Below are 25,369 nucleotides of genomic sequence, written 5' to 3' on the forward strand. Positions count from 1 at the left end.
GTGAGCTCTGCCACAAAGCTTCCAAGTCACAAACCAATAAAAACAACCCACTCAACTTGCAGAGCTCTACATACCAAACCCCAAAATACTAGGACCTTACAGAAGTCACTTGCAAACCACATCTAAATAGGGTTCAGTAAAATTGTGAGTTTACTAATAGTAGATGCTTTGATATGCAAAATATCCCAAATAAACTGCTCTCTTCATATTTAAAAGAGAACAGAGTGTTGTCTCGTTTGTGGAATACTACTTTTCCTCAGCCAATCATGTCATTAGTGACTTGAAAGGTACGTTCCTTTGACAATCAATAAGTAGTAGCAGTTTGTGTTGGCACTGGAAAGGTCTTATCTGCACCACAATACAACTTACTTTTGTCTAAAAATAACGCCATCTGTTTTTCCAGACACTCGGGACCACCACTGGTGGATTCATCTTCATATTTCAAGGGGATTGGAGTGCTGGGGTCAGCTGCAGGAAGGTCACTCTCTTTCTTAACACTGCTGTCAACAGACTTCAAGCCCTGCAAAAAGAAGTAGTAATTTAATTCACCTTGAGAGGTGAACTTGACAGGCCGTCAACAAAAGATGGATGTGGAGCTGTTGGAGCAAGTCCAGAAGGGGCCACAGAGATCCTGTGAGGGCTGGAGTAGCTCTGCTCTGGAGCTAGGTTGAGAGAGCTGGGCTGGGTCAGCTTGGAGAAGAGAAGCCTCCTTAAGGGGAGACTTTAGAGCAGCTCCAGTGCCTAAAGGAGCTACAGGAAACCTGGAGAGGGGCTTGGGACAAGGGCCTGTAGGGACAGGCCAAGGGGAATGGCTTTAACCTGCCAGAGGGGAGACTGAGATGAGCTCTTAGGCAGAAGCTCTTCTCTGTGAGGGTGCTGAGGCGCTGGCACAGGGTGCCCAGAGAAGCTGTGGCTGCCCCATCCCTGGCAGTGTTCAAGGCCAGGTTGGACACAGGGGCTTGGAGCAAGCTTTTCTAGTGGAAGGTGTCCCTGCCCATGGCAGGGGTGGGAACTCGATGAGCTTTAAGGTCCCTTCCAACACAAACCAGGCTGGGATTATATGAAAGCAATATTTAGGAAATACAGCATTCAAGAATTGGGTAGCTGGTGAAATGGCATGAGCAAATCAACAGTAAACTCACCTCCAGGACATAGTTGAGCACCAGCCTGCAGCGCTCTTCAGTGCCATGGCACACAGGAAACGCACAGCTTGGCTTCATTGAGGGACAGCAGGGAAGGAAAAGAATATGTGTTCAATACCTGAGATATTAAAATTACTGGCTAGAAGATGCAAAAGAGAGCTAGCATTAAGAGAATGTGTTAATGGAACATCTGAACTCCACACTAAAAAAGTCCCAGTGTTTCTTTCCTTTATCTCAGTGCGCAATTCACAATCTGTTCACCTCTATTTGGTCTCTCCTGTCAATCCCAAAAACAATGCAGAGAGGAGAATAGATGATTCTATTCCATAACAGTAATTACAGAAGTATCCACACGTGGTCTGCAATGCAAACCCAAGAAAATAAGCAGATCAATGCCATGCAGACATAACTTCTTCAGCAAATACAAAGTTGCACTTGCATCACCTTTGAACAATTCAATACCTTGGGCTTTTTCTGGGGGAGGGGTGGGTGCTTTTGTTTTCTACTGGGGTAAAGTAGAAGGAAAAGAAGAAAGAATATTGAACCTGATTTATTGTAAAATTCAAAGACCTCAAATTTATGAGCAGCACATGAAAGAAAGAAGAAGTTTCTTTCCCTACTGTCTCATGTCCCAGTTAACCTGAAGGCAAATCTAATTTCAGTGACAAACTTTGCTGCATGAACTGGATCTTTCAAGAGCACCTTTAAAAACCCCAGAGCTTCACTTACACGTATTCGATGAACAGACTTGTACTTCTCTGGTACTGATAACTCTCCAACAGATTTGATTATAGCCACTGCTTTATTGTCATCTGGTGGATCAGAGCTGTTACTGTAAGAACCGTTTTCATCACTGTCTGGCATTTCTTCCTCTTCCTCACTGTAACTTTCATCAGAATTTCCATTGATAGGGAAATCTGTACTGTCTTCTTTTTTAGGTTCATCCAACTGAAAAAGCTCTGACAACATATAGTTGGCAGAAGCAATAATCTTTATAAAGAAGAGAAAAATAAAATCAGTGAGTTGCATTCAAATTATTGTTTTAAGAGGCAATATAAACAGTCTTAGAATAAGGAGTAAAGAGCGCAAGCAAATTGGCGTTGGATAATGTGTATATACAGCCCATATACACACACATTGTACAAAAATATGTTTGAGCACTGAATTTTTAAGGTTATTTAAGAAACAAGTATTTGCAGACAGGATGTTGTCAACTATACACCTTACAAGGTCTTCATCTCTTGTTCTGCAAGTATAGGGCATAGAGGTTAAATCTGGAATGCAGACCACATTGCCCCATGACAGCTTCAGGGTTTTCTCCTTAAAAGAGGAATAAATGTGTAAGAGCAGCTCCTAACAATCTCATTTTCTTCTTTTCGCACCACCCTAAAATACTTCTTGTTTATTTGCACCTTTTGAGTTTTACAGATTCTCTCAAACCACAGCTGCCTTCAGAGAAGCTTTTGCTTCTCCACTTAGAATCATAGAATAGTTAGGGTGGGAAAGGACCTTAAGATTATCTACTTCCAACCCCCCTGACACGGGCAGGGACACCTCACACTAAACCATGCCACCCAAGGCCTCATCCAACCTGGCCTTGAACACCGCCAAGGATGGAGCATCCACAACCTCCCTGGGCAACCCATTCCAGTGCCTCACCACCCTCACAGTAAAGAATTTCTTCCTTATATCCAATCTAAGCATATACGGATATAAGGATGTACTTGTGTCCTAATTCAGGCAAGACAAGTAAAATCTGACACAAGATAAAAAAAGACCTTGTAGGTCACAAGATGCAAATGAGGAAAAAATCTTATGCAAGCAAAAAAAATTCAAGAGCTTCTAGTGTAGTTAACACATGCCATGTCTCCTCTTGTAAACCATTTTAAACATGTTTTTGGCATCAATATTCAGTTGAAATCAGCTTAAATCTAGAACAGACAAGTAAGTTGAGTTATACTTTGCATTAGATTTCAGGTATTTCTTTTTGAGAGGTAGAATGTGCTGCCTATAAATAGCAAACATAGAAAGTTACCATGTTAGCGCACCATAGCCTGCATTAAGCAACTTCAGCCCACTCAACTTCCAAGCCTCCTGCAGTAGCCCAGTTTACATTTTGAGTTAACACCTTGATACTTCCTTATAAAACTCTCAATTTCTCAATTTAAGACAAGGAATAGACTCTGCAAATCCCAATGAGAAAGCAGCATACTCCATTACCTTCTGCAACTAAAAACGAAGCTAACACACCCAGCAGTGGTAATACTTAAAATATCCACACCTTAACCTCATTAAACTTTAACATACTACTTGTCTTTCAGAGCACCTGGATTCCTTTTTTCTTAGGAAAGAATCAGAATCAAATACCTGGAATAAAGGAGGTCAACACAGCTCCATCTCCTTTTCATTACTTTTCTTATAGCTGCTGAAAATACAGAGCATCTTAAGGTTCCATGAGGAGATCAAGAGTTTGAGGATGTATTTCCAACTCTTTCACCTACCATCGAATAGTCTCCTGGAGACTGTCCAGCCCAACCCCCTTGCTCAAAGCAGGTTGCTCAGGACCATGTCCAATTGGGCTCCGAGTGTCTCAAAGGATGGAGACTCTATAACCTCTCTCATTGACCTGTCCCAACTTTCAACCACCTTCAGAGTAAAAGTGTTCTTATATTCACATTTAATGCTAGCTAGCTAAGATCTGCTTCAGCATTTGTACAGCTTCTAAACACAAAAGGGCCCTTTGAGAATGACAGCAAAAGAGCAAATGTAATAAGTTCCTTTTTAGAGCAGAAGACTCATGCAGCAGTGAGGGTCACTGAAGGCTAGCAATTAAAAACATATATAGGGGCTTCTTTAAGTATAAAAGACTTTTTAGGTCTATAAATAAATCTAAATCCTGTCCCTTGCAAAGGGAGGGGAATGTACCACACAAAATATTACCAGGTGACAGCATTTCTATTACATTTACACAAAGCTTCAAGAGAGAGACCATGTAATTCTTACTTGAGGATGTCTGCCATTGTCCAGAAGCTTCAGACAATTAAGTAGCAATGTTCTGATAGTGCCATAGTGTTTCTTGTTCTGGTTTTTCTTCAACATCATATTGCAAGCAACCCTGAAAATTGAACAAAACAGTAAATCCCTGGATAATTTGAGGTAGAAGGAAAAAAGCTGGAGAAGATACTACTGCAAATGTAGGTCTCCCAAACTTGATGATGGGTCTAAAAGACTTACTCAGCAAGAGTGTCATTTACATGAAGAGGAGAAAGTCTGTTTTGACTTAGTGAGACTGAGGTTTAGATGCAGAAGATTTTCATTCCATCATAGATTTTGGTCTGATTCTTAATATAATTGTATCAAGAACCAAATATTATAATAAGAAAATAACAACTCACTTGTATAGAAGAATTGCCACTGGCATTGTAAAAGGGTTTTGGTATTTGTCTTCTGTCTCTTCACAGAGCGTGGTTAAATCATAGAGCTTTACTATATCACTCCCACTTGCTGAAAGGCAAAACCATCCATTAATCGACATGACATTAATATAACTCTTTTCAAAATTATCTGAATCTACTTACCTTTAAACAACCAATACGTATGGCCTTCTTTGGTGCAATTTGATTTCAGGAAAGATAAGATATTCTGAGCAATATCTTTTATCACTTTGGTAGAAAAATTAGAGTTTTCCAAATTGGGAATATCTTCAGTCTTGATCATTTCATATTTCTGCATGGAATACATGTTAAAATTCAAGATTAGGAGGGTTTTCTGCTACATACTCCCCCCCAGAATCTATATATCAGTGTCTCTGTCAATTGCTAAAAGAAACAAAGGCTCTATTATGACAGTGTCATAATAAATTGAGTTAATTTCCATGATTTACTCTAAAGGCAAGCAAGTCTTGATTATACTACTCAATAAAAGCTTTAAAGAGGATTCATTTCTGTGACAAGCATGGTAAATGGAGAACAGAAGGATAAAAAAAAAAAGTGCTGAAGGTGCAACACCTGTTACTTCAATGAAACTTAGTCAGCCTAGTAAGCAAACACATGTTACCAGGATATGCTACAGAAAATCATGGAATGATACTGGTCTGTGTTGGAAGGGATCTTAAAGCTCATCCAGTTCCAACCCCCTAACACAGGCAGGGTCACTTTCCACTAGAGCAGGTAGCTTCAAGCCTCATCCAACCTGGCCCTGAACACTGCCAGGGATGGGGCAGCCACAGCTTCTCTGGGCACCCTGTGCCAGCGCCTCAGCACCCTCACAGGGAAGAACTTCTGCCTAAGAGCTCATCTCAATCTCCCCTCTAGCAGGTTAAAGCCATTCCCCTTGGCCTGTCCCTGCATGCCCTTGTAAGATGTCCCTCTCCAGATTTCTCTGCTGGTATGCCTGGTCTACTATAAAACAGTAAAAACAAAGGTTTAAAACCCATGCATCTATCATGGCAAGTGAATACTACAGATTTTAAGATGCAAGAAACTGATGTATTTCTACTGCTGTATTTCTTATTTTTGCCTTTGCTCATGAAGAGGGAATCTTGCACGAATGGAAGGGAGGAATAAAAACACAAAAGAATTCTGTCATTGTAAGCAGATATTGAAGCATGGATGCTTCTCATTCTGAAATAAGGGATTTTGCTGTAATCTTTTTGTCAGAACAGTAAGATTAGAAAGAGATCTGTTACAATTGGGTCAATTCTAGGAACTGAAGAATGGATTAACCTAGACATAATGCAAAGAACCAGACTCACCTGAACAATTCCATTTACATGAAAGCACATCACAAGCTCTGGTACGTTGCATATTAAGTTGTCCAACCAATAGTCGATTCCTGTTAGCACGTTTATTGGCTTGTTGTTATCCCTAAAATCAAATATTGGTGGTGTTATTTAACTCTTTATTTACTCTTCAGAAAATATTAGGCATGTTTGCTAATGGGATTTAGATTTCAGTCATTGAGAGTGGATGGATACCAAAACAAGTATTTGTGAATTGTTATGAGTTATAGCAAACAAAGCAGATGTACTGATCTCTCCAGTGGAAGATGCTCACATTCCCTCAGCAATCTGAGTTTTTGCCTACACTTATACCAGAACTTTAACAAGCTTCAGATATCACACTATTACTTAGATATTAAGTACTTAGGTTCTAAAGGAAGAGCAGTATTAACTGCAACTAATTCTAGCACAAGCCTTCCCCCAAACTTGTCACAATGCTGTCCAAAGCAAGGTGTTAATTCCTACACGTGTCTTAAAAAGATGACAAATACATCAAATGAGTTTCAATTTTTTGCTCATTCTTTGCCTACGCATAGGCAGGAACAAATACTAATAATCAAGTGATCAATATAATGTATTGGTGAACAGTAAGTCAGAATTTAGAACTACTACAGTCACAAGTTTTAAGTACTTATGCCCAACTGGCAATTACTGAAGTTCAGAACCCCTGTAGGAGTATTACTACCCTCTCATAAAAATAGCAATAGAATGATACTAACGAGTAGATCTACAGAAGTGTCTTAACACTCAATATTCACACTGAAATCAGGAAAGACTGCAAACCACCAGTGTGTTCAAATAAAAAAATACAGAGGTAGGAAAACCAGCAGAACATTTAAACTCCTAGCACTGGGACTTGCTGGGGAAAACTATGTATATTTATATATATATATATATATTACACACACATATAAAGATGTACATAGATACATATATATAAAATGCAAAGTTTGTGTAGCAGCTTACTCTTTTTTTTATAGTGCATACATCTATTTGTGGGTAGATACAGTATATATTTATAATATATAAACACAATATATATATAGATATATTTAGCAAAATGGCTGCAGAGTAAACTTATTGTAAGAAAGGCAGTGCTGGTATTCAAATTCCACAGGGAGAAAATGAAGCAAAAAACCTGCAAAAATCTAGTATCTTTATTAGGTTTAAAAAACCTCACAGCACTGGAACTGTTTCTGTTTTCCTGTATATCATCCTTTAAGCCTAAAGCATGAATTTTATTCTTCAAACTGCATGTAAAAACTAAGAGTCACTCACACAAAATGCACAGTGATAAACAGGAAGCAAATCATCAAGTCCAACAAGCCTGGCCCATTGATTTCATTAAGTTCAAACCTCACCTGAGACGCAAGCTCACAGCAGGGTATCTCCCACCTCCGAATATAGGCATATTTGATCCTACTAACATGTGGATGTCTTCAAAGGTCCACAAGATATTACGGACAAAGTCATTTTTGAGGCCCTTCATTAAGAGAAAAAAATTGGTCTATAAATCCCTATAGTAAAAAAATTGTTTTCTAGGACATTCTGTGGAATTATGAGAAAGCAAGAAGGAAAAGCAGCAAAGACAAGACAGCACATAATGAACTACGCTATGCGTTCACATTAACTTAAAAGAGAGATTGCAGATGCCACAAAAGCTACTTCTACAGGGGACTTAGTTTTTCTCTTGGTTCCAATTTAGACCAGATTGTAAAAGGCTTGATTAAATTGGGGGTTTAGTGTTTGAGCTCAAATTTCACAGATAGCATACCTGACTGTTTTCCCCGTCATTGAACAAAGTAGTCAGGTTTTGTTCTTTGGGGGCTGAGGCCACATGCCCCACTATATATGAGGGTTCAAGAGGCACACTTCCCTGTGAAAAGCACAAGGATAAGGAGTGATTCTGCTGCTGAGATAAAGTTAGGCCATTAAAAATAATCTGCACAACAGGAGCATATCAGGGAAAAGCCTTTACCTCTAGCATCTTTAAATAAATGCATATTAAACAACAAAAAGCCTCTGGTCAGTGACTAGAATGCTTCTTTTCTATAGCCAGTCCCAATTTTTTGTACTTTTATCTTCTCAGAAGCTTTGGAAAGAAATCATAAAGTTTTTATAGAAACTCTTTATTACTCCAGGGTCAGCACTGATTATCAGGCTCCAGAAGTAAAGCCCCTGTCTTATAGAATCCTAGAATGGCTTGGGTTGGAAAGGACCTTAAGATCATCTAGTTCCAACCTTCCTGCCATGTGCAGGGACACCTCACACTTTGGTGCCTTATTTATAAACTAAAGAAAATGAGGCTGTACAAATGCACAAGAGCTTCTTTATTATAGTCTGCTTTATTAGGCAATAGCTCCCCAAGAAGGTGGAAAAGAGAAGCAACCCTTTTTCTAAAAGCTTTCAAGGACTGAAATATTTCCCCACTTTAGAATTTCACCACAACACATGCAGTTACCATCTTAGCTCAATTTTATGGATAATGTAGGTTAGAGCCTTTGTAAGTTAGCTGACCAAGTCATTTGGCATACCAGTTGATAATACTGTCTAAGCATAGCTACAGCATCATTATTAAATTAGTATAGACTGAATGCAACAGATTTGCCAACTTCTCAAACACGTAATCAACTCCTGGTTTATATTTCTCAAAAAACACAGGAATTAAAAGTTTTCATAAATAAGCTTAGCCACAGGCTGAAACCCTGGATTAGGGCCTAATACTAGTTTGTTGCGTAATTACTATGAACTTTCCACTTGTGTAATCTCCTAGCAAGTATTTGTAATTGCTGCTTAGCTGTTTTGCAAACATTTTCATAGATCTTCCATTTTTCTCTTCACCTCATGAATTCAGGGCCACAACAGATTCATTTTAATGGCAGGTATAAAAAGAAAGGCCAAAACTTTAGGCTATACACACCTTCTGAATATCCTAGAATCATAGAATCAACTACACTGGAAAACAGCTTCAAGATCATCAAGTCCAACCATTACCTCAGATTTTTCTACTTGTAGGTAAAGTCACTCATGACTACTCCAAATATTTTCTTTCTCAAGACTGCACAGATAAATGTCTTTAGCATTATAGTGACAAAAAATTAACTTCTGAAATTTAGAGCTCTGAAACCCTGGCATAAGCTAAACTGCACCTACTGCCCACTTCTTCTAATGCCTTAGTTCATTTCTTCCTGCAAAGACTACTGCAGCAGCAGCTTAGATAAACCTTTCACTATAGATGTCTCTACAAAAACTAAGGTGCCATTTAAAACATTTTACACACTAACCTGGTTAGAGGCACCTGGATCTTCAGATAACGAAGAAGGCATTTCAAAAGGAGCTGGCCAGGAGGCCTCTCCTGCTTCATCACTCTCACCTGAAACAGGACCCTCCTGGTGCTGCTTCGAAGTGGAAGGAACAGGCTGTGCAGCTCCATCACCGTTAATGCTGACAAAGCACCATTAAGAAGTTTAGTTGATGACATGCAAACAGATCCACTTTAGAATTGTTCTATTTCATGCACTGCTCTTAAAGTATGACTTTATCAATACATTAAAGATAGCTGTGTTGACAAGTTGTTCATTGCTTAAACTCTCACAAAATTACAGCAGGTGCCACCATCTACCTTGTATATTTTAAGTTGTTCTTCCTCAAATGCAGAAATATTGAAATATCCAGTTAAGTCATGCTGGTTATTCTTTAATTTTACTTTAAAATACTTCAATTTCTGTTAAAACACTTACACATTATTTCCTGATCTCACCCCTCAGTTTTCTCTGAATAAGGATAAATCAGTAAATAAGACAGACCATAATAGACTTTTAACACCTACTTGAAGACAAGAAACCAGACAAAAGTAAGTTGTGCAGAATTAAAGATTTATGTAGACATGAGGTTACCTGTAATACAAAAATTTAGAGAGTATAGCCTTCTGGTACCAGTGTTCTTTACTCTTCTTTTTTCGTTGCCACTTCTGATCAATCAGCCTTTGATAAAACTCTTTCAGCCATGTCCAGTCCCCTGTCTAGGCAAGATCATAAATATGAAATTGATATCAAGAAGCATCTGCAAAGTAAACCAAGTGCCTTATTAACTTATAAATAGTCATTCAAAACAATAAAAGAAGCCCCAGAAAATAATTCCACAGCTAAAAGTCTTGAACTGGTCATGTATTAAGATGTGTTTTCTGGAATAGTTCTTACTGAAAAGTTGATTTCATTAGAAAGTCAGACACATAGTAAGAGATTGTAGAGTAACAAACGCTTATTAATAATAACATAGTACAGCAATGCTGAAGTAATTACAGGAAAGTGGAATTTTAATCACAGAATGACAGAGTGGTTTGGTGTCTCGGGTTCAGCAGTAGCAGTCATTTTTCTCCTTCTTAGTAGCTGGTGCAGTGCAGTGTTTTTGACTTTCAGCCTGGGAACAGTGCTGATGGTTTTAGTTGCTGCTCAGTAATGTTTACTCCGACCAAGGACTTTTTGAGTCTCATGCTCTGCCAGGGAGGAGAGGAAGCCAGGAGGAAGCAAAGACAGGACACCTGACCCAAACTAACCAAAGAGGTATTCTATACCACAGCACGTCATACCCAGTATATAAACTGGGGCCAGTTACCCAGAAGGGCGAGATCACTGCTTGGGTCAGGTTGGGTATTGGTCGGCAGGTGGTGAGCAGTTGTGTTTTCTTCCCTTGTTATTTCTCTTATTATTATTATTGGTGGTAGCAGTAGCAGGTTTGTGTTGTACCTTAGTTACTGGACTGTTCTTATCTCAACCCATGGGGGTTACATTCTTTCCATTCTCCTCCCCATCCCTCTGGGAGCAGGTGGAGGAAGAAAAGTGGGGGGACTCAGCGAGTTGCTGCATGGTTCTGAGTTACCAGCAGGGCTTCTGCTACGAAATCTGGGTTGGAAGGGACCTTACAGATCATTCATTTCCAACCCCCCGCCATGGGCAGGGACACCTTCCACTAGAGCAGGCTGCCCCAAGCCCTGTACAGCCTGGCCTTAAACACTACGAGTGTAGTGTTCAAGCACAAGCGTAGCTGCAGCCGCAGCTTCTCTGGGCACCCTGTGCCAGCATCTCAGCACCCTCACAGGGAAGAACTTCTGCCTAAGATCTACAATACCATCAGATACAGTTCATGCGTAAACCGAGTGCTGCAAACAAAGCACCTTTTGTATTTGCCAGTTCTTAGGCATTTTGACACATATGTGCTTTCTTGGTGGCTAGGCTATTCTTGGAATAATTCATTTTGACTTCAAAATGAATACTTCAAAAATACATAGCTCACCTGAGATGATCTCATGAAGAGTTCTTGGATGTCCAGCTCATCCAAGAGCAGCGTCCGCCCGATGCGATGTACCGCCATGCTCACGTGTGACTTGCTGTAAGGAATCTTCAGAAGCTTTTTAATGTTCTTGCAGGAGAAATGAGAACAGAGGTAATCAGTAGAACTATACCGCATTGTAAGAAAATTCTTAGAAAACTATAAGCAAAGAATACACTACTAGTACTGGAGATGCATGGACAGGCAAATAAAACCTTACAGTGTCAGTGATTTTAAAGCCATTCCACAAGAAGTTTCATTTCTTGAACTCAGAGAACATGAATGACAGCAATAAAGAGACCAAGCAGTCAGTATAAACCACATACATGGTTTAAACTTGATCTCTCTTCAGATCATCACAAGCAGGTATCACCAAAAGTGACAGAAAAATGCAAGTGGATGGTTTGGATTTTAAAAGCTTTATCATTACCACAGGAATATCAACACTTCGTCAGATATCTAGAGGAATCTAAGCCTGAATAAAAATCTGCCAAACATCAATACTAAGATAGTAACTGATGTGTACGTTTCCTCTTCTGATTAGCCTCATCTGAATTCTACAGATATAACCAGCACCAAAAGAGCTGGCAAAAATCAGAGGAAACAAGACTGAAGGGGGCTCTCTTCTAGATAAGGATAAAGGGGAAAATAAATCATCCTGAAAGCAATGATTTTCATGAAAAAAAAGTTATTTCAAATATACAAGTCAACTACATTGCAAGACTGATCTATTGCATTCACTCAACCACATATTTTAGCTGAAGATTAAGTACAGAAATCCACAGGAAAGATGATTTTATCTCTGCATGCCTTATTCAGTGATCACAACTCCCTTAAATCACAGAGCAGAAGTTAAGTGACCCATTAGGGGATCTTTTACTTCTCGTCAGAAGACAAAGATGACAGAAGCCACAGCAGTGTCTTAAAATAAGGTTTGTACAACAGCAGTTTGAATGATAGCACTTAAGTTACACTTACCTCTGAATCAGACACAACATCCACATCATTTCCAACTGAGTCAATGAAGTCATAGGCCATCCCAAAGCTATTTGGAACATATTACAAGTTAAGACAAATGTAACATTAGAGAACTGCATATTTTTAAGCTTATTAAATATCTAAAAGTGTTTTCTTTATATAAAAAAAAGTGTATATAACATTACAAGGTGTAATAACATCAAAGTTAATCAGCAAAACAATTTCAGTTTTACATTCTGCATGTTTTTCAAACTCTCTTTCAAATTGCTTAAATCCAGTTTCAAGACACTCAAAAAGGTAGCTTAAGCTTTGTGAAATGAAGAAAAACCAGCTATTTAAGTGTTAAGACAGTTAAGAGAAATTAAGTTTTAATTTTTTTTACCACTAAAAACAAGAACAGGTTTTTTTTCAAAAAGCTTCTCTTTAAGGCATTAAACACCATAAACAGTTTCATTTTAGCTGCTGTCATTTAATTTTACCCCTAATTTCTGTTTTCTAACTGGCCTACGTGTTGTAACAGACATATCCTTGTATCTTCATCCACCCTCATTAAAGGCTCTCTAAATTACAAGCTATTGAAGTTGGATTATTTAAATGTACACATTATTCTTTACAATTAAACCAGGTATTACTATAACCCAAACAAATACATGATGTGCAAGTGTCTGAAGTTATACTTTTGCTAGTAGCTTTGTAATATTGACACTTGAGACAGAGAGGTTAAACTATCAGCCTCTGTTTGACAAACACAGTATCTAAAATAAAGAGGAGAAAATCACAAAGCCTTGAGAAACATACTCCTCTGCTCAAAAATGTACATGTCCTAAAATAGATTATAAGGACTTAAACACAAACTGTTAAATTTCACTAACTAGTTGACTTGGTGTGAATCTGCTTGTTCAGCACAGGATTTAAGCCTCCTGTTTCCAAACACTCTGAACTCAATTCATCCAACTGTTGAACAAAAAACCATACTGAAAGGTAATGCTGCTTTTTGCTTCTGCCCCTTATTTCACCTTCTGTGTTCGCTCCTGATATGACTTTGAAATTTCTTTTGCCATTTGTTAGCCAGGTCTGGTTTCTAAAGATCCAGAAGGGCTATAAATTGGCTCTGTAACCCTCAAGAGGTTCAACTTTCACCTGTTATCAGAGGCAGAAGGGCTGGCTGAACCAGTCTAGATTTTGGCCAACTGGCAACAGCCAACCAGGGAAGAACATGAAGTCAGCTTGACTGTCTCAGCCAAGGTGTCAACATTCACTTGAATAATAATCAACAGCATTACCAGCATCATTAACCATCTATAAAGGAGACAAGATAATAACACACAGGCAAGAAGTAAGGATGGAAAAGTAGAGAAAGAATGGCTAAGAAGACCAAGTTGCTATGGCAAAGACTGCACTTTATACTTTCAATTACACAGGGTCCAAGTTCACTATTAGAATTATTCTTAAAAGCCTGTTAAGAGCCTACTGTTATTTACCTTGAAAAGGGTTTACTCTTCTTGTTGTTGCCAAGAATGGTTGTACCTGCTGGTCCCAGCTTAGCACTTTCACGTAACCAATTAGCAGGTGGAAGTTTCAGGTCTGTCTTCTCCTGCAGACGGGCAAATGCTGCTTGTGGTGGAGCAGAGGAGTACTTCACCACAGCACTGCTTTTCACTTCATTGCCTCCAAGGAAAAACACTGACCCCTAGTATTCAAAGAGAAATCAGAAAGTTATTTCATGGAACAATGGAATGGATTGGGTTGGAAGGGACCTTAAAGCTCATCCAATTCCAAGCCCCTGCCATGGGCAGGGACACCTTCCACTAGAGCAGCTTGCTCCAAGCCCCTGTGTCCAACCTGGCCTTGAACACTGCCAGGGATGGAGCAACCACAGCTTCCCTGGGCAGCCTGTGGCAGCACCTCAACACCCTCACAGGGAAGAACTTCTTTCTAATGTCGAATCTAAATCTACCCTAATTAAAATTTCCAGCCTTACTCTATAAGGTATTTTTAACTTAGTGAGCAAAGCCCAGTCTTACATTCACTTATAACTTTCTCCTTGATGCACTTCTGAGCATTTCAGTTACACAAATTCCAACACTTGCGTCAAGCATGTGCTCCACTTTGTAAGGCTAAAATGTTATTCAAGGCAGCTCCCACGGAAAGCAAAATTGCTCAGAAAGACTGAAACTAAAATAGAATTCCTACTAATGCCGCAAAAGCTTGCGAAAATAAGTGTTCACTAACACCAACACTAAAGCTAAACACATTTCTGCTTTAATAATCACTGAATCCCAAAATGGTTTGTGTTGGAAGGGACCTTAAAGCTCATCCAGTTCCAACCCCTGCCACGGGCAGGGACCCCTTCCACTAGAGCAGCTTGCTCCAAGCCCCTGTGTCCAACCTGGCCCTGAACACTGCCAGGGATGGGGCAGCCACAGCTTCTCTGGGCACCCTGGGCCAGTGCCTCAGCACCCTCACAGGGAAGAACTATAAATAAATACACCTTATGACTGCATATTTCTTTTCAAAACACGCAGCTGCCACACTTGTGTTGAGAGCTTTGAACTGACGCATGTTAAGGGAAAAACAGATCCACAGGACACTGTTTATGTAAATACAAAGCAGCACCCTGCACTTAAGTATAACAACAGAAACACCGCTTACAATTAAAGCTTAATCATAATTAGCACACTCCCTACTTCACTCCAGCCCTACAACAGCATTCCCTTACTCACCAAACTGGAAGGTGGATCCACACCTATAAGGCAACCTAAAACGTTACTGTGGGCTGTGTTTGCCACCTCAAGCCCCACACGGTCCGGGATGAGGTGGAGGTAACAGCAACACCGGGCAGCTCCTGGGCGGCCCGAGGGCAGCGGTGCCCCTCAGCCGCAGGACCCCCGTACCCCTGCGGCTGTGGGGCACTGCGGAAAGCACGCCGCGTCCCCCCCACCCTCACTGTCACCGCCGGTACCTGCTTGGGCTCCTCCACGTCTCCCCTTATGGGCGCGGCAGGCCCAGCCCCGCAGAACTCCTCCATGTCCTGCTCGCCTCACGCTGGCACCCACAGCGCCGCGGGCCCCTATCAGAGCCCACTACCGACGGGGGGAGGTGCGTCACCCCGGGCACAGCCGGCTCTCGCGAGGCTCCCCGAGAAGTCCCAGGAGGCGTTGGTGGGCGGGGAAAACGCGGACTGACCAATAGAAGACCGCGAGGGGTGGAGGAGGCGCGCTTTGGCCAATAGGAGAGCGCTAGGGGTGGGTCTTGCGGGAGGGGCGGGGCCGCTCCAGAGGGGGAAGGCGGTAGTGGCGAGCAATGGCGGCGGTTGGTGGGGTTTTTGGGTTCATTACTTTGGGCAGGTTGGTTATATGTTATGAGGTTCAACAAGGCAAAGTGGCGTGTTCTGCATTTGGGCCACAACAACCCCATGCAGCGCTACAGGCTTGGGGTAGAGTGACTGGAAAGCTGCCCATGGAAAAGGACCTTGGGGTTCTGATTGATGGAGCTGAACATGAGCGGCTTGTGCCCAGGCAGCCAAGAGGCCAACAGCATGCTGGCCTGTATCAGCACCGGTGTGGCAGGAGGGCAGTGATTGTGCTCCTGCGCTGAACACTGGTGAGACTGCACCTTGAATCCTGTGTTCAGCTCTGAGCCGCTCACTACAAGAGAGGTGCTGGAGCGGGGCCAGAGAAGGGCAATGGAGCTGGTGCAGGGCCTGGAGCACAGTGTGATGGGGAACGGCTGAGGGGCCTGGGGGGGGTTAGTCTGGAAAAGGCTCAGAGGGGACCTTATGGCTCTCCACAACTGCCTGACAGGAGGATGGAGCCAGGAGGGAGCTGGGCTCTGCTCCCAAGGAACAAGTGATAGCACAAGAGGTAACAGCCTCAAGCTGCACTAGGGGAGATTTAGATGGAGATGAGGAGCAATTCTTTCCCCAAAGGGTGCTCAGGCATTGGAACAGGCTGCCCAGGGCAGGGCTGCAGTCACCGTCCCTGCAAGTGTTCACACACTGTGGAGACAAGGCCTCAGTGCCATGGGTTAGTGGTGGCCTTGGCAGTGCTGGGGAACAGTTGGACTTGGTGAGTTTAAAGGTCTTTTCCAACCTGGTTGACTGTATGATTCCGCGTCCGTAAAAAATATGTTACATAACACTATGCATAAAAAATACCTGCTACATCCATTGTAGGGACTATGTGTGTAATAGGGGTGACCTCTCTTCATATATTACCATTGAGATTGTGAAGTGTCATTGGAGTGATTGTGCAGAACCAATTAATACTGAAACAGAACTCGATTTCTCCTGCACTTTAAGACAGTATTCAGTGCTTCTACCGACTTATTTCCCTACTTCTGCAGCAGGTGGACAAGAGCAGCGCTGCCCTCGGTGTTCTGGATCCTGCTGGAACACCCGAATCACTAGTGATGCAGTCAGGGAAGCGCTGACGTCACGGCCAATGCCTGACGTCACAGCGATGGGTTCCACCCCCTCTGTGAGCTCGACAACCGGTGGCACTGAAAATTGCAGGGTCGGGGCCGGGAAAGGACAGAGCAGCGGCAGTACCAGCCGGAGCCATGCACAGGGACAGGCGGGTCCATCCCAGCGCGCAGAGCACCGGCAACTGGGTGAGGGCCGGGCCGGCGCCCTGCCGCGTCCTCCCTGTTATCCCTTGAACACTGCGCTAGAGGTGGTCGTGGGTTTCAGCCAGGCACGAGGTTCACCCTTCCTAATGATGATGAAGAAAAGCTGCCCTCTGCATTCAGAGGGAGTAAAGCAAACTCTGGCAGTGGTTTTTTTCCACTCTTCAAACAGTGCTGGAGGTCTCTTATGCTTAGCCCGGGATGATTATCTTCTGGAAAAGGGAACTGAAAGGGTTTAGTCTGGAGATGAGAAGGCTCAGGGGGGACCTTATCACTCTCTACAGCTAACTGAAAGGAAGTTGTAGTGAGGTGGGAGTTGGTCTCCCAAGTAACAAGCGATAGGACAAGAGGTAACAGCCTCAAACTGCACCAGGGGAGGTTTAGGCTGGATATTAACAACAGTTCCTTCACCGAAAGGGTGCTCAGGCATTGGCACAGGCTGCCCAGAGCAGTGCTGGAGTCACCATCCCTGCAAGTGTTCACACACCATGTAGACGAGGCCTCAGTGCCATGGATTAGTGGTGGCCTTGGCAGTGCTGGGGAACAGTTGGACTTGAGTTTAAAGGTCTTTTCCAACCTGGTTGATTCTATGATTCAGTGTTTGCCTCAGTTCTTGCTCTCAGAAATGCCACAGCCCCCATCAAGGCCCTACGCTGGAACATCTCAACATCGCAGGGCACTGAGACCCATGCCTGGCACAGCCCATTCTTCCGTCTTTGAACCCATGAGCCTAATGTTTGGCTGAGCTGTTTCCTCCCCAGTTTGGTGTTTTCAAACCTACAACAGCGGGAGCAGCATAGGCAAAAGGAAGTGTTATGGCATAGATGGGTTATCACTGTATACAGTTTTCAGACGGTTCTTGGAGAAACAATATTCTTGTCTGGTTACATTGTAATGTCCTTATTGCAGCAGTCATGCTGTGTGCTTGGAAGCCCCTGATTTTTCCAGAGGCCACTAGGTGCTGCTGCAAGCCAAAGAATAAAAAATAAATGGGAAAAACGCAATTTTGGCCTCATTTCTGATCAGATCTAATTGGGGTTTTGTTGTTGTGTGGGTTTTTTGTTCTAAATGGGTCACAATTGTTGTTATTTTCTAGTTTGCTTATATTGGAGTAGACCAGAATAAACCCGAGTCAACTACAAGTTCTGCACAAAACCAGGCCCAGAACAGCAAAGCAGCTCAGTACGTTGAGGAGAAACTGCCGCTAGCACACAAGGCTCGGGAGCAGGTGAGTTGCTGTGGCAATACAACTTAAAGAGCTTCTTTTGCAAGACAGCACTTGCTAAGTTAAGTGCAGTAGTTAGTAAAGTAGTTGTAGTGGAATGGCAGACTTTGTGCCTCAGGGAGTAAAATGATGGCTGCTTGTGCTAAGGCAGAAACATATTTCATGGTTAGTTCTAATTTTGGGTACTCAAGTCCTGCTGTAGTTCTTGGTTGCCAGCGTCAGTTACTTTACTCTTTTAGTAGCTACTCTACCTGCTTGAGACATATTTATATGCCAGAATATATCATAGAATCAGTCATTAACTATCTCAGCCCAAAGCCTGTGTGTAAAGCCATATAAGACTGTTTAAGTGAAATTTGATGATCTGTTTTGAATTGAATGTTAGCAATTCCATATAGCCAGGCAAAGGATTACTTTTTTGATCATTAAAAATGCTTAAAAATGAGGAGATCGGGGACAGTTTTGGAAACAAAATACTGTATCTTACAACCCTGAGGATTTAAAGTGTTACAGTTTCATAATCACATTTTTATGTCCTTATTTTATCATCACACTGAGCTCTGCTTTACCCACCCACCTTGTGCACAGAACATTTTCTATTTCCATTTTCTATGAGCATAGCAATTATATTGAATTCATTTCACAGATTTTGCTGTACCAAAAAGCAGGAAGGACTATTTAAAAGGGAAGCTGGGGGCTACTGAGAAGGAGAAGATTATATTGTACCATGAGTGTACATTATATTGACATTACATATACCTTTCTGTGAAGCATCTGGCTTTAGCCACTCTGAAAAGGGTAACCTGGTCAGCAGGACCTTTTAGCCACACTAGTAGGACTGTTAATCTGGTTTATATCTTGCATTTACTGGCATGTCACTGTTAAAAGGAATTAGTAGAGTTTGTCTCATAAATCAAGAATTCAGATTAGTTCAGCAATGACAGTACAAAGATTTGAGCCTTTGAGGGTTAAAATGTGATGTCCCAGAAACAACCGGAGGAAGTTTGTTTCTGTGACAGTACTGATAGAGTGTTGGAAGCTCACTGCATGTGCAACTGGATGTCTGTGATCTCTGTATGAGGGGATTTGCTGCCTGTGGGGTTAGTTTCCTCAGAAACACAGCACTGTTTAAGCTTACATTACCTCCTTTTTCATATGTCCTTTTGTAAAACATTAGTTAATCTGCGGAATCCTTCCAAAAGATGATATTCAGTATTGCCACTTTGGTTTTCAGTTTTCCTGCAGCATATAGGCAGTGGCAATAAACACTATTCCTAAAACGATGATTGGTAATTGCAATCCGATATATTAGTGAGTGCCACATTTTATTGATTTAGAAGGTGCTTATTTTTAAATGCATGTATGAGAATGTGTCTGTTGAATTTACTTAACCATAGAACTACAGTCTGGGTGAATCTGGATAAGAAAACAAGTGAACGTGTGGCACATACCTAAAAAAAGGCAGAAAATCTGTTTAAGACAGCAAATGCCCTCAGATATAATTGTGCAGCTGACTCCATGCAGGCAGATTTAGTATTTGGTGATGCTGGATCAGGCCTACTGTAGCATTTAGCTTTAGAACTGATCCAGCTTCACTTTTGAAACCTATTTTGTTAGATTGCACATTGAAACTTGCTCCTCTTTTTGAAGATGAATATCATAGTTGGGAGAGGAAAAATGTATTCCACAATGGAAAAAGTAAAAGTTGCCAGAGCATTTGCAGTTAAAATCCATAAAGCTCCCGATATGAAGCAATAGAATAGTGCTTGGGAGAGAACAGAGGCAATTTAATAGTCCAGAATAGATTTCAGTGTTTCAGTTTTTAGCTATTTTAATAATATTGCAATGATATATAATCCCAAAATGGTTTGTATGGGAAGGGACCTTAAAGCTCATCCAGTTCCAACCCTCTGCCATGGGCAGGGACACCTTCCACTAGAGCAGCTTGCTCCAAGCCCCTGTGTCCAACCTGGCCTTGAACACTGCCAGGGATGGAGCAGCCACAGCTTCTCTGGGCACCCTGTGCCAGCGCCTCAGCACCCTCACAGGGAGGAACTTCTCCCTTATATCCAATCTAAATCTACCCTCTGTCAGTTCATTCAAACCCAGTTAAATTACTTTTTAAAGGGTTCTTTTGCAGTTGTCCCTATTTTCTTCTAAAACACTGGGTTCATTTTGGAAACTGTCTTAACATTATGTTAAAGAATGAGATTATAAATGAGTTATGCAATTAATACCTCCTCCACTTCCCTTGCAACAAGCAGGGTACATGATGTTCAGTACATAAATCATAGACTAATTTCAAGGTCCCTTTTGTAGTTCATTTTAATTAGCTTTAGCCTTACTGGTGAATCAAACAAGACATGCAGTATTTTGCTGCTTGCAGAATACTTTCTTTCATATTTGAGAAGTCACACTTTTATATTAATTGTGTATATATTCAAGTCAAAGGAATGCAAATCCTTCTGATGATCCTGTAAATAAAATACAGAGGGTCCACATTACCCCTATAGAATTATGTGCAGTTAAAAATGTAATATGTGAATATAGACCTCATAGGAGCCTTCCAATATCTGAAGAGGGGCCTACAAGGGTGCTGGAGAGAGACTCTTCATCAGGGACTGTAGCGATAGGACAAGGGGTGATGGGTTCAAACTGAAACAGGGGAAGCTCAGGTTAGATACAAGGAAGAAGTTCTTCCCTGTGAGGGTGCTGAGGCGCTGGTAAAGGTTGCCCAAAAAAGCTGTGGCTGCCCCATCCCTGGCAGTGTTCAAGGCCAGGCTGGACACAGGGGCTTGGAGCAAGCTGCTCTCATGGAAGGCATCCCTGCCCATGGCAGGAGTTGGAACTGGATGAGCTTTAAGGTCCCTTCCAACACAAATCATTCTATGATTCTATGATTTCTGTTAGAATATAGGCAGCAGTAATTTCGGCATCTGCCAGAATATAAGAAGTAAGACTCAAGTATACTCCAAATGAGGTGTGTGAAGGTTGATATTTATTTGCTATTGTTTCTTCTTTTCAGGCAGCAGTGAAGAACAATTTCCCATTTTCCTTTCATGACAACAAGCACTGTTTGCGGAATGTAGGAGAGTACTTTGATTTTGTAAGTACCAGCATTGAGCAAAATCCAGCAAGTTCAGATCTCTCAGCCTGTCAGAGATAAAACACAGGGTTTTTTTCTCTCCCCTGCACAAACTATAGGTTTGCTAGAAGAGAAAAATGTAAACAGCAGAGAAAACTCCATGTTTCATTAGGATTGGGATGGGACTGGCAGAGATGATCATTGAGGGTGGCAGAACTCAAGGAGAACAACCCCCCCATGTTTTGGGTATTTGACAGGCATTTCCCATGGGTGCTAGAAAATGTTTCTCATGTCTTAACATGGTTTTGTAACTGGCGATACATCCTATTAGTCTGCTAAAAGGGATTGGCTTTGTGATGAACTTTTGTAGGGGTCTCAGTTCCATTTATTTGGTTCAAGCTCTTTTTTGTCCTAAATTTAAGCAAAATCCGTAGGACACCCATGATATATCTTCAAAATGTATTATTTTCCAATCCCATCTCTATAAAATACCTGTTTAAATGTAAGTTGCAGAAGACACAACTTTGAGTAGAATTTATATTGATTTGGGCTTTTCTGTGTGTGTAACAGTTTCATGTTTTTCCACTTTTCTTAGATTGTTGACTTATCATAGAATCGTCACAGAGTGGTTTGGGTTGGAAGGGAGCTTAAAGCTCATCAAGTTCCAACCCCCTGCCATGGGCAGGGACACCTTCCACTGGAGCAGCTTGCTCCAAGCCCCATTCAACCTGGCCTTGAACACTGCCAGGGATGGGGCAGCCACAGCTTCTCTGAGCACCTTGTGCCAGTGCCTCAGCACCCTCACATGAACAACTTCTGCCCGAGAGCTCATCTCAATCTCCCCTCTGGCAGGTTAAAGCTGTTCTCCCTTGTCCTGTCACTAGCAAAAGCAATAGGGCAGTTCCCAAGATCACAAGTAGAGGAGGAAGCAGTGAATTGTGATAGTTCATCTGACTCTGGGCTCTTTTAGACCTGCATTTTTGGTATTCATTATTCAGGGAGTGACCTTCATTTCTGTGCCCTTTGTGCAATGTCTCATAACTTTAGAGATACTTATCAACCATAATTCCAAATAAATTTCCTGCAAGCTATGGAGTGTGAAAATCAGTCTGTGTCTCCCTGTGTGTGGACACACAAGGGATAGCTTTGAAGATTCAGATTGCATGGTCTGTCTCAGTTTCTTTATTGCAGTCCAGACATAAAATTATTAACCTATTTCTTTGGGTTACTCTGCAGATTAATTTAGCTGAGTAGAACTAAATAGCCTGGAGTAGATAGTGTGCTACAGAAATGCAAAGTAGAAGTGGTTTATTAGTACTAAGAGGTGGAAGGTCAACAGATTTCCCATTTAATATATATTCATCCAGGCAAGTCTGACAATCCTATTTTTAACTTGCTAAAGATGAACCCTGAGTTCTGGGAATTGCTGTGGTAACAGCTTCCTCAACTTCCCACTGGGGTAGTGACTGTTGCAAGATGAATCTGTGAAACTGTGATTGTAAATCATATGTTTTACATTAATTTGTCTTCCCATTTTTTCCTTAGGGTTTGGGCCGCAGGAAAGTGGAACCAGAGAGACGGCAGCAGAACTCCCAGAACTTCTTCCAATGGGCTCATAAGCCAGTTCCCAGCAAAGAAGATGGCTTAACCATTTATCAGACCTCATTTATTATGAAAGATAAAAGCTCTGAGAGCCCAGTTTATAGGCGGTATCCAAAACACCACACAGAAAAACAGTGCACTGAGAAACCCATTCTTGAGAAGGAAAAAAATCTGCAGCCAAACAAGTCATCTTAATTATCAAGCCACCTTTGTAGCACCGATTTATCATCATCATCGTCAGAGCCTTTACTTGAGATCTAAACTACTTCTTACTCAAATGGATGATGAAATAAACATATGTGTGAAGTGAATGTGTTGTGCAGTTGAGAGTTCATTGAAATCAACACTTGTGCTACTCTAAAGACATACATTACTATAAAAATTGTAATGAAGAGAAAAAGCATGATTGTGCATAGTTTCAGCAATACCTCTATTAGGAGAACAGAGGTAGTGATTGTACATGGGTTATTTGATAATGGTTGACCCTCATCTTGATACAAAAGCTCCTTCAACTTCTGAATCGGTGGGGCTGTACCTCAAGCAGCTGACAGCATCTGTGTTGAAAGAAGTATGTGATGGAACTGGATCCTTGAGGATTTCCACACTAGGGAGTCAAAACTGTGTTCGGAAACCTTTTCTGAAAGGTGTCATGGCTGTGAAGGCGGGTTACTGCCCATGAGAGAAACTAGATAAAAAAGAAGCTGCACATTAGACTGCTGTGCAAAATAACTGTAATGTTTGGTTATAACACAGCAGTTGTAGAAGTAAAGAAAGAAAAGATGTTGTAAACAGTGTGTGCGTTCCTGTGTGTGATCCTTACAGGGAAGAACTGCCTGAGAGCTCATCTCAGTCTCCCCTCGGGCAGGTTAAAGCCATTCCCCTTGGCCTGTCCCTACAGGCCCTTGTCCCAAGCCCCTCTCCAGCTTTCCTGCAGCCCCTTTAGGCGCTGGAGCTGCTCTAAGGTCTCCCCTTCAGGAGCCTTCTCTTCTCCAGGCTGACCCAGCCCAGCTCTCTCAGCCTGGCTCCAGAGCAGAGCTGCTCCAGCCCTTGCAGCATCTCTGTGTGACCACAGAGGCCTCTGGACTTGCTCCAACAGCTCCATGTCCCTCTTGTGTTGCTGCAGAGCTGGATCAGGGCTGCAGGGGGGATCTCCCCAGTGCAGAGAGTGTACTCTCTACACTGCTCTGGGGAGTATGTGAACACTCACGTGTGTACATGTGAGTGTTCATATGTGTGTGTCCGTCATGGCACAAGGGGTAAACCACCTCAAGCTGACAGTGGGAAGCTCCATGAAGGTTTGTGTTTGAGATGGTCTGGCTCTGAAATGAACTTATGATTTTATAGTTACATGGCCCTAAGGAAGGGAATTCAGCACCAATCCTCCAAGCACTCTGCTCCCAGAATTCTTACTGCTTTAGGATATGGAAGGCATTAGAGTCAGACCTCCAAATAACATGTTCTCCTTTTCTGGATCATTTCCATTAATATCAACGAAATAATAAACCAAAGCGTGTGTCTCAAAATATACTCGAAATAAACTTGTTGCTATGCAAAATAATGTTGACTAAAATAATTTAAGCATAAGTTTATGGGACAATTTCCTTTGTTTGCGAGATAAATGGAAAAATAAACCCTCAACCCTTAGAATTCCCTACATTGTAAGGGATGCCGTGGAAATGAGTTATGGTAACAAATGATTTCTGCCTTTCAGTGAACAGATACATCTTTTTGTGTCAGCCTGCACTGGTTGACCTTTTGTGTGCCATCCAGATAGATTACATTAGACTATATCCCCAAACATGCAGCTATTTTATTAGCACACACTGAAATAATAAACTTCTTTTGTGAAGTTTCCTCTATGACAGTTCTTGGGGGGGGGGCTGCACAATCTGTAGAAATGCAAAACATTAATGAACAATGTAAAAACAGAGGAAAAGCCAAGGAATATAGTGCTATTTAAACCAATGACTCTTTCTCAGCCTGACAGCTCCAGAGTCAGAGTTTCCAGAGCTTTAGCCAACAACTCCATCTCCAAACTGATTCAAAACTCAAGTGTGTGCCAATCACATGGTAAGTGAAGTACCCCATGCTGTTTGCCATACTCAAGAGGGCAATCTTGGACCTCCATCAGAAGGAAGAAGCACATTCCTGCTCCATTAGTAATGTTTATCTGTGGTTTAGCATTACAACTGGATATGGGGAAATAAATTGCTGTAGCTTGGTATGCCTTAAAACACCAATAGAAAGGTTTCAGATTTCCCCCCCTCCGCTTTATTTTTCCCTTCACATTTTGACTCAAACATGGATTTTTTTAAAGGAACTCTGGGTTAATACATGTTTACAACTACACTGTAATAAACACTCCAGAGAATGAACTATAGAGATCATGAAAACTGTATTTAAACTGAAATCCACTGTGCTGGGTTGAACAGAACAGGTGATTCCCACAGATCTCATGCTCTAGGTGTGGTTCCTGGGTAAATAACATGAGCTACAACACACTGGATTTTGAAATGAATACTAAACACCCCAGATCAATTCTTGGAAGTCAGAGTTTTGTGTACTTTGGATAGAAACCATCAGGTTTGTTTAATCTTGTGATA

At 41.7% G+C, this 25,369-nt stretch overlaps 2 protein-coding genes across 6 annotated transcripts in view; one reads left to right on the top strand and one right to left on the bottom strand.

Annotated features, from left to right (window-relative positions):
* EDRF1 (erythroid differentiation regulatory factor 1) overlaps positions 1–15,366 on the bottom strand; it is a 30,947-nt gene extending 15,581 nt beyond the window's left edge. For 3 of the 5 annotated variants that reach the window (XR_013957265.1, XM_080622061.1, XM_080622062.1), the window contains exons 1-15: positions 15,191–15,366; positions 13,710–13,918; positions 12,229–12,295; positions 11,215–11,340; positions 9,819–9,943; positions 9,207–9,366; positions 7,697–7,798; positions 7,284–7,405; positions 5,896–6,007; positions 4,721–4,868; positions 4,538–4,646; positions 4,146–4,257; positions 1,872–2,132; positions 1,143–1,214; positions 370–520 (exon numbers count right to left, since the gene is read on the bottom strand). Coding sequence is in view for 4 of the 5 variants with exons in the window: in XM_080622061.1 (XP_080478187.1) it covers positions 370–520; positions 1,143–1,214; positions 1,872–2,132; positions 4,146–4,257; positions 4,538–4,646; positions 4,721–4,868; positions 5,896–6,007; positions 7,284–7,405; positions 7,697–7,798; positions 9,207–9,366; positions 9,819–9,943; positions 11,215–11,340; positions 12,229–12,295; positions 13,710–13,918; positions 15,191–15,256 (1,942 nt within the window). In the remaining variant the exon portion in view is untranslated. The remainder of the gene's footprint in view (positions 1–369; positions 521–1,142; positions 1,215–1,871; positions 2,133–4,145; positions 4,258–4,537; positions 4,647–4,720; positions 4,869–5,895; positions 6,008–7,283; positions 7,406–7,696; positions 7,799–9,206; positions 9,367–9,818; positions 9,944–11,214; positions 11,341–12,228; positions 12,296–13,709; positions 13,919–15,190) is intronic. The other 2 variants (XM_080622063.1, XM_080622064.1) reach the window with 1 other exon arrangement.
* A 1,360-nt stretch (positions 15,367–16,726) lies between these two features.
* Positions 16,727–23,372, top strand: TEX36 (testis expressed 36). Its single transcript, XM_080621274.1, has 4 exons — positions 16,727–16,839; positions 17,951–18,082; positions 21,105–21,185; positions 22,710–23,372. Exons 1-4 carry the CDS (start codon positions 16,789–16,791, stop codon positions 22,959–22,961), a joined length of 516 nt encoding a protein of 171 aa, XP_080477400.1. The 5' UTR covers positions 16,727–16,788; the 3' UTR covers positions 22,962–23,372.
* Positions 23,373–25,369: the final 1,997 nt, after the last annotated feature.

Source organism: Psittacula echo (genome assembly GCF_963264785.1).
Source record: "Psittacula echo genome assembly, chromosome: 6".
In the NCBI taxonomy this organism is placed as follows: domain Eukaryota; kingdom Metazoa; phylum Chordata; class Aves; order Psittaciformes; family Psittacidae; genus Psittacula; species Psittacula echo.

Bases quoted from the DNA above. Each gene is read 5' to 3' on its own strand.
- TEX36 (XM_080621274.1), top strand. From the start codon at position 16,789: ATGCACAGGGACAGGCGGGTCCATCCCAGCGCGCAGAGCACCGGCAAC. The intron at 16,840-17,950 runs GTGAGGGCCGGG...GTTATTTTCTAG, and splicing joins CGCAGAGCACCGGCAACTGG to TTTGCTTATATTGGAGTAGA. The intron at 21,186-22,709 runs GTAAGTACCAGC...TTTTTTCCTTAG, and splicing joins TAGGAGAGTACTTTGATTTT to GGTTTGGGCCGCAGGAAAGT.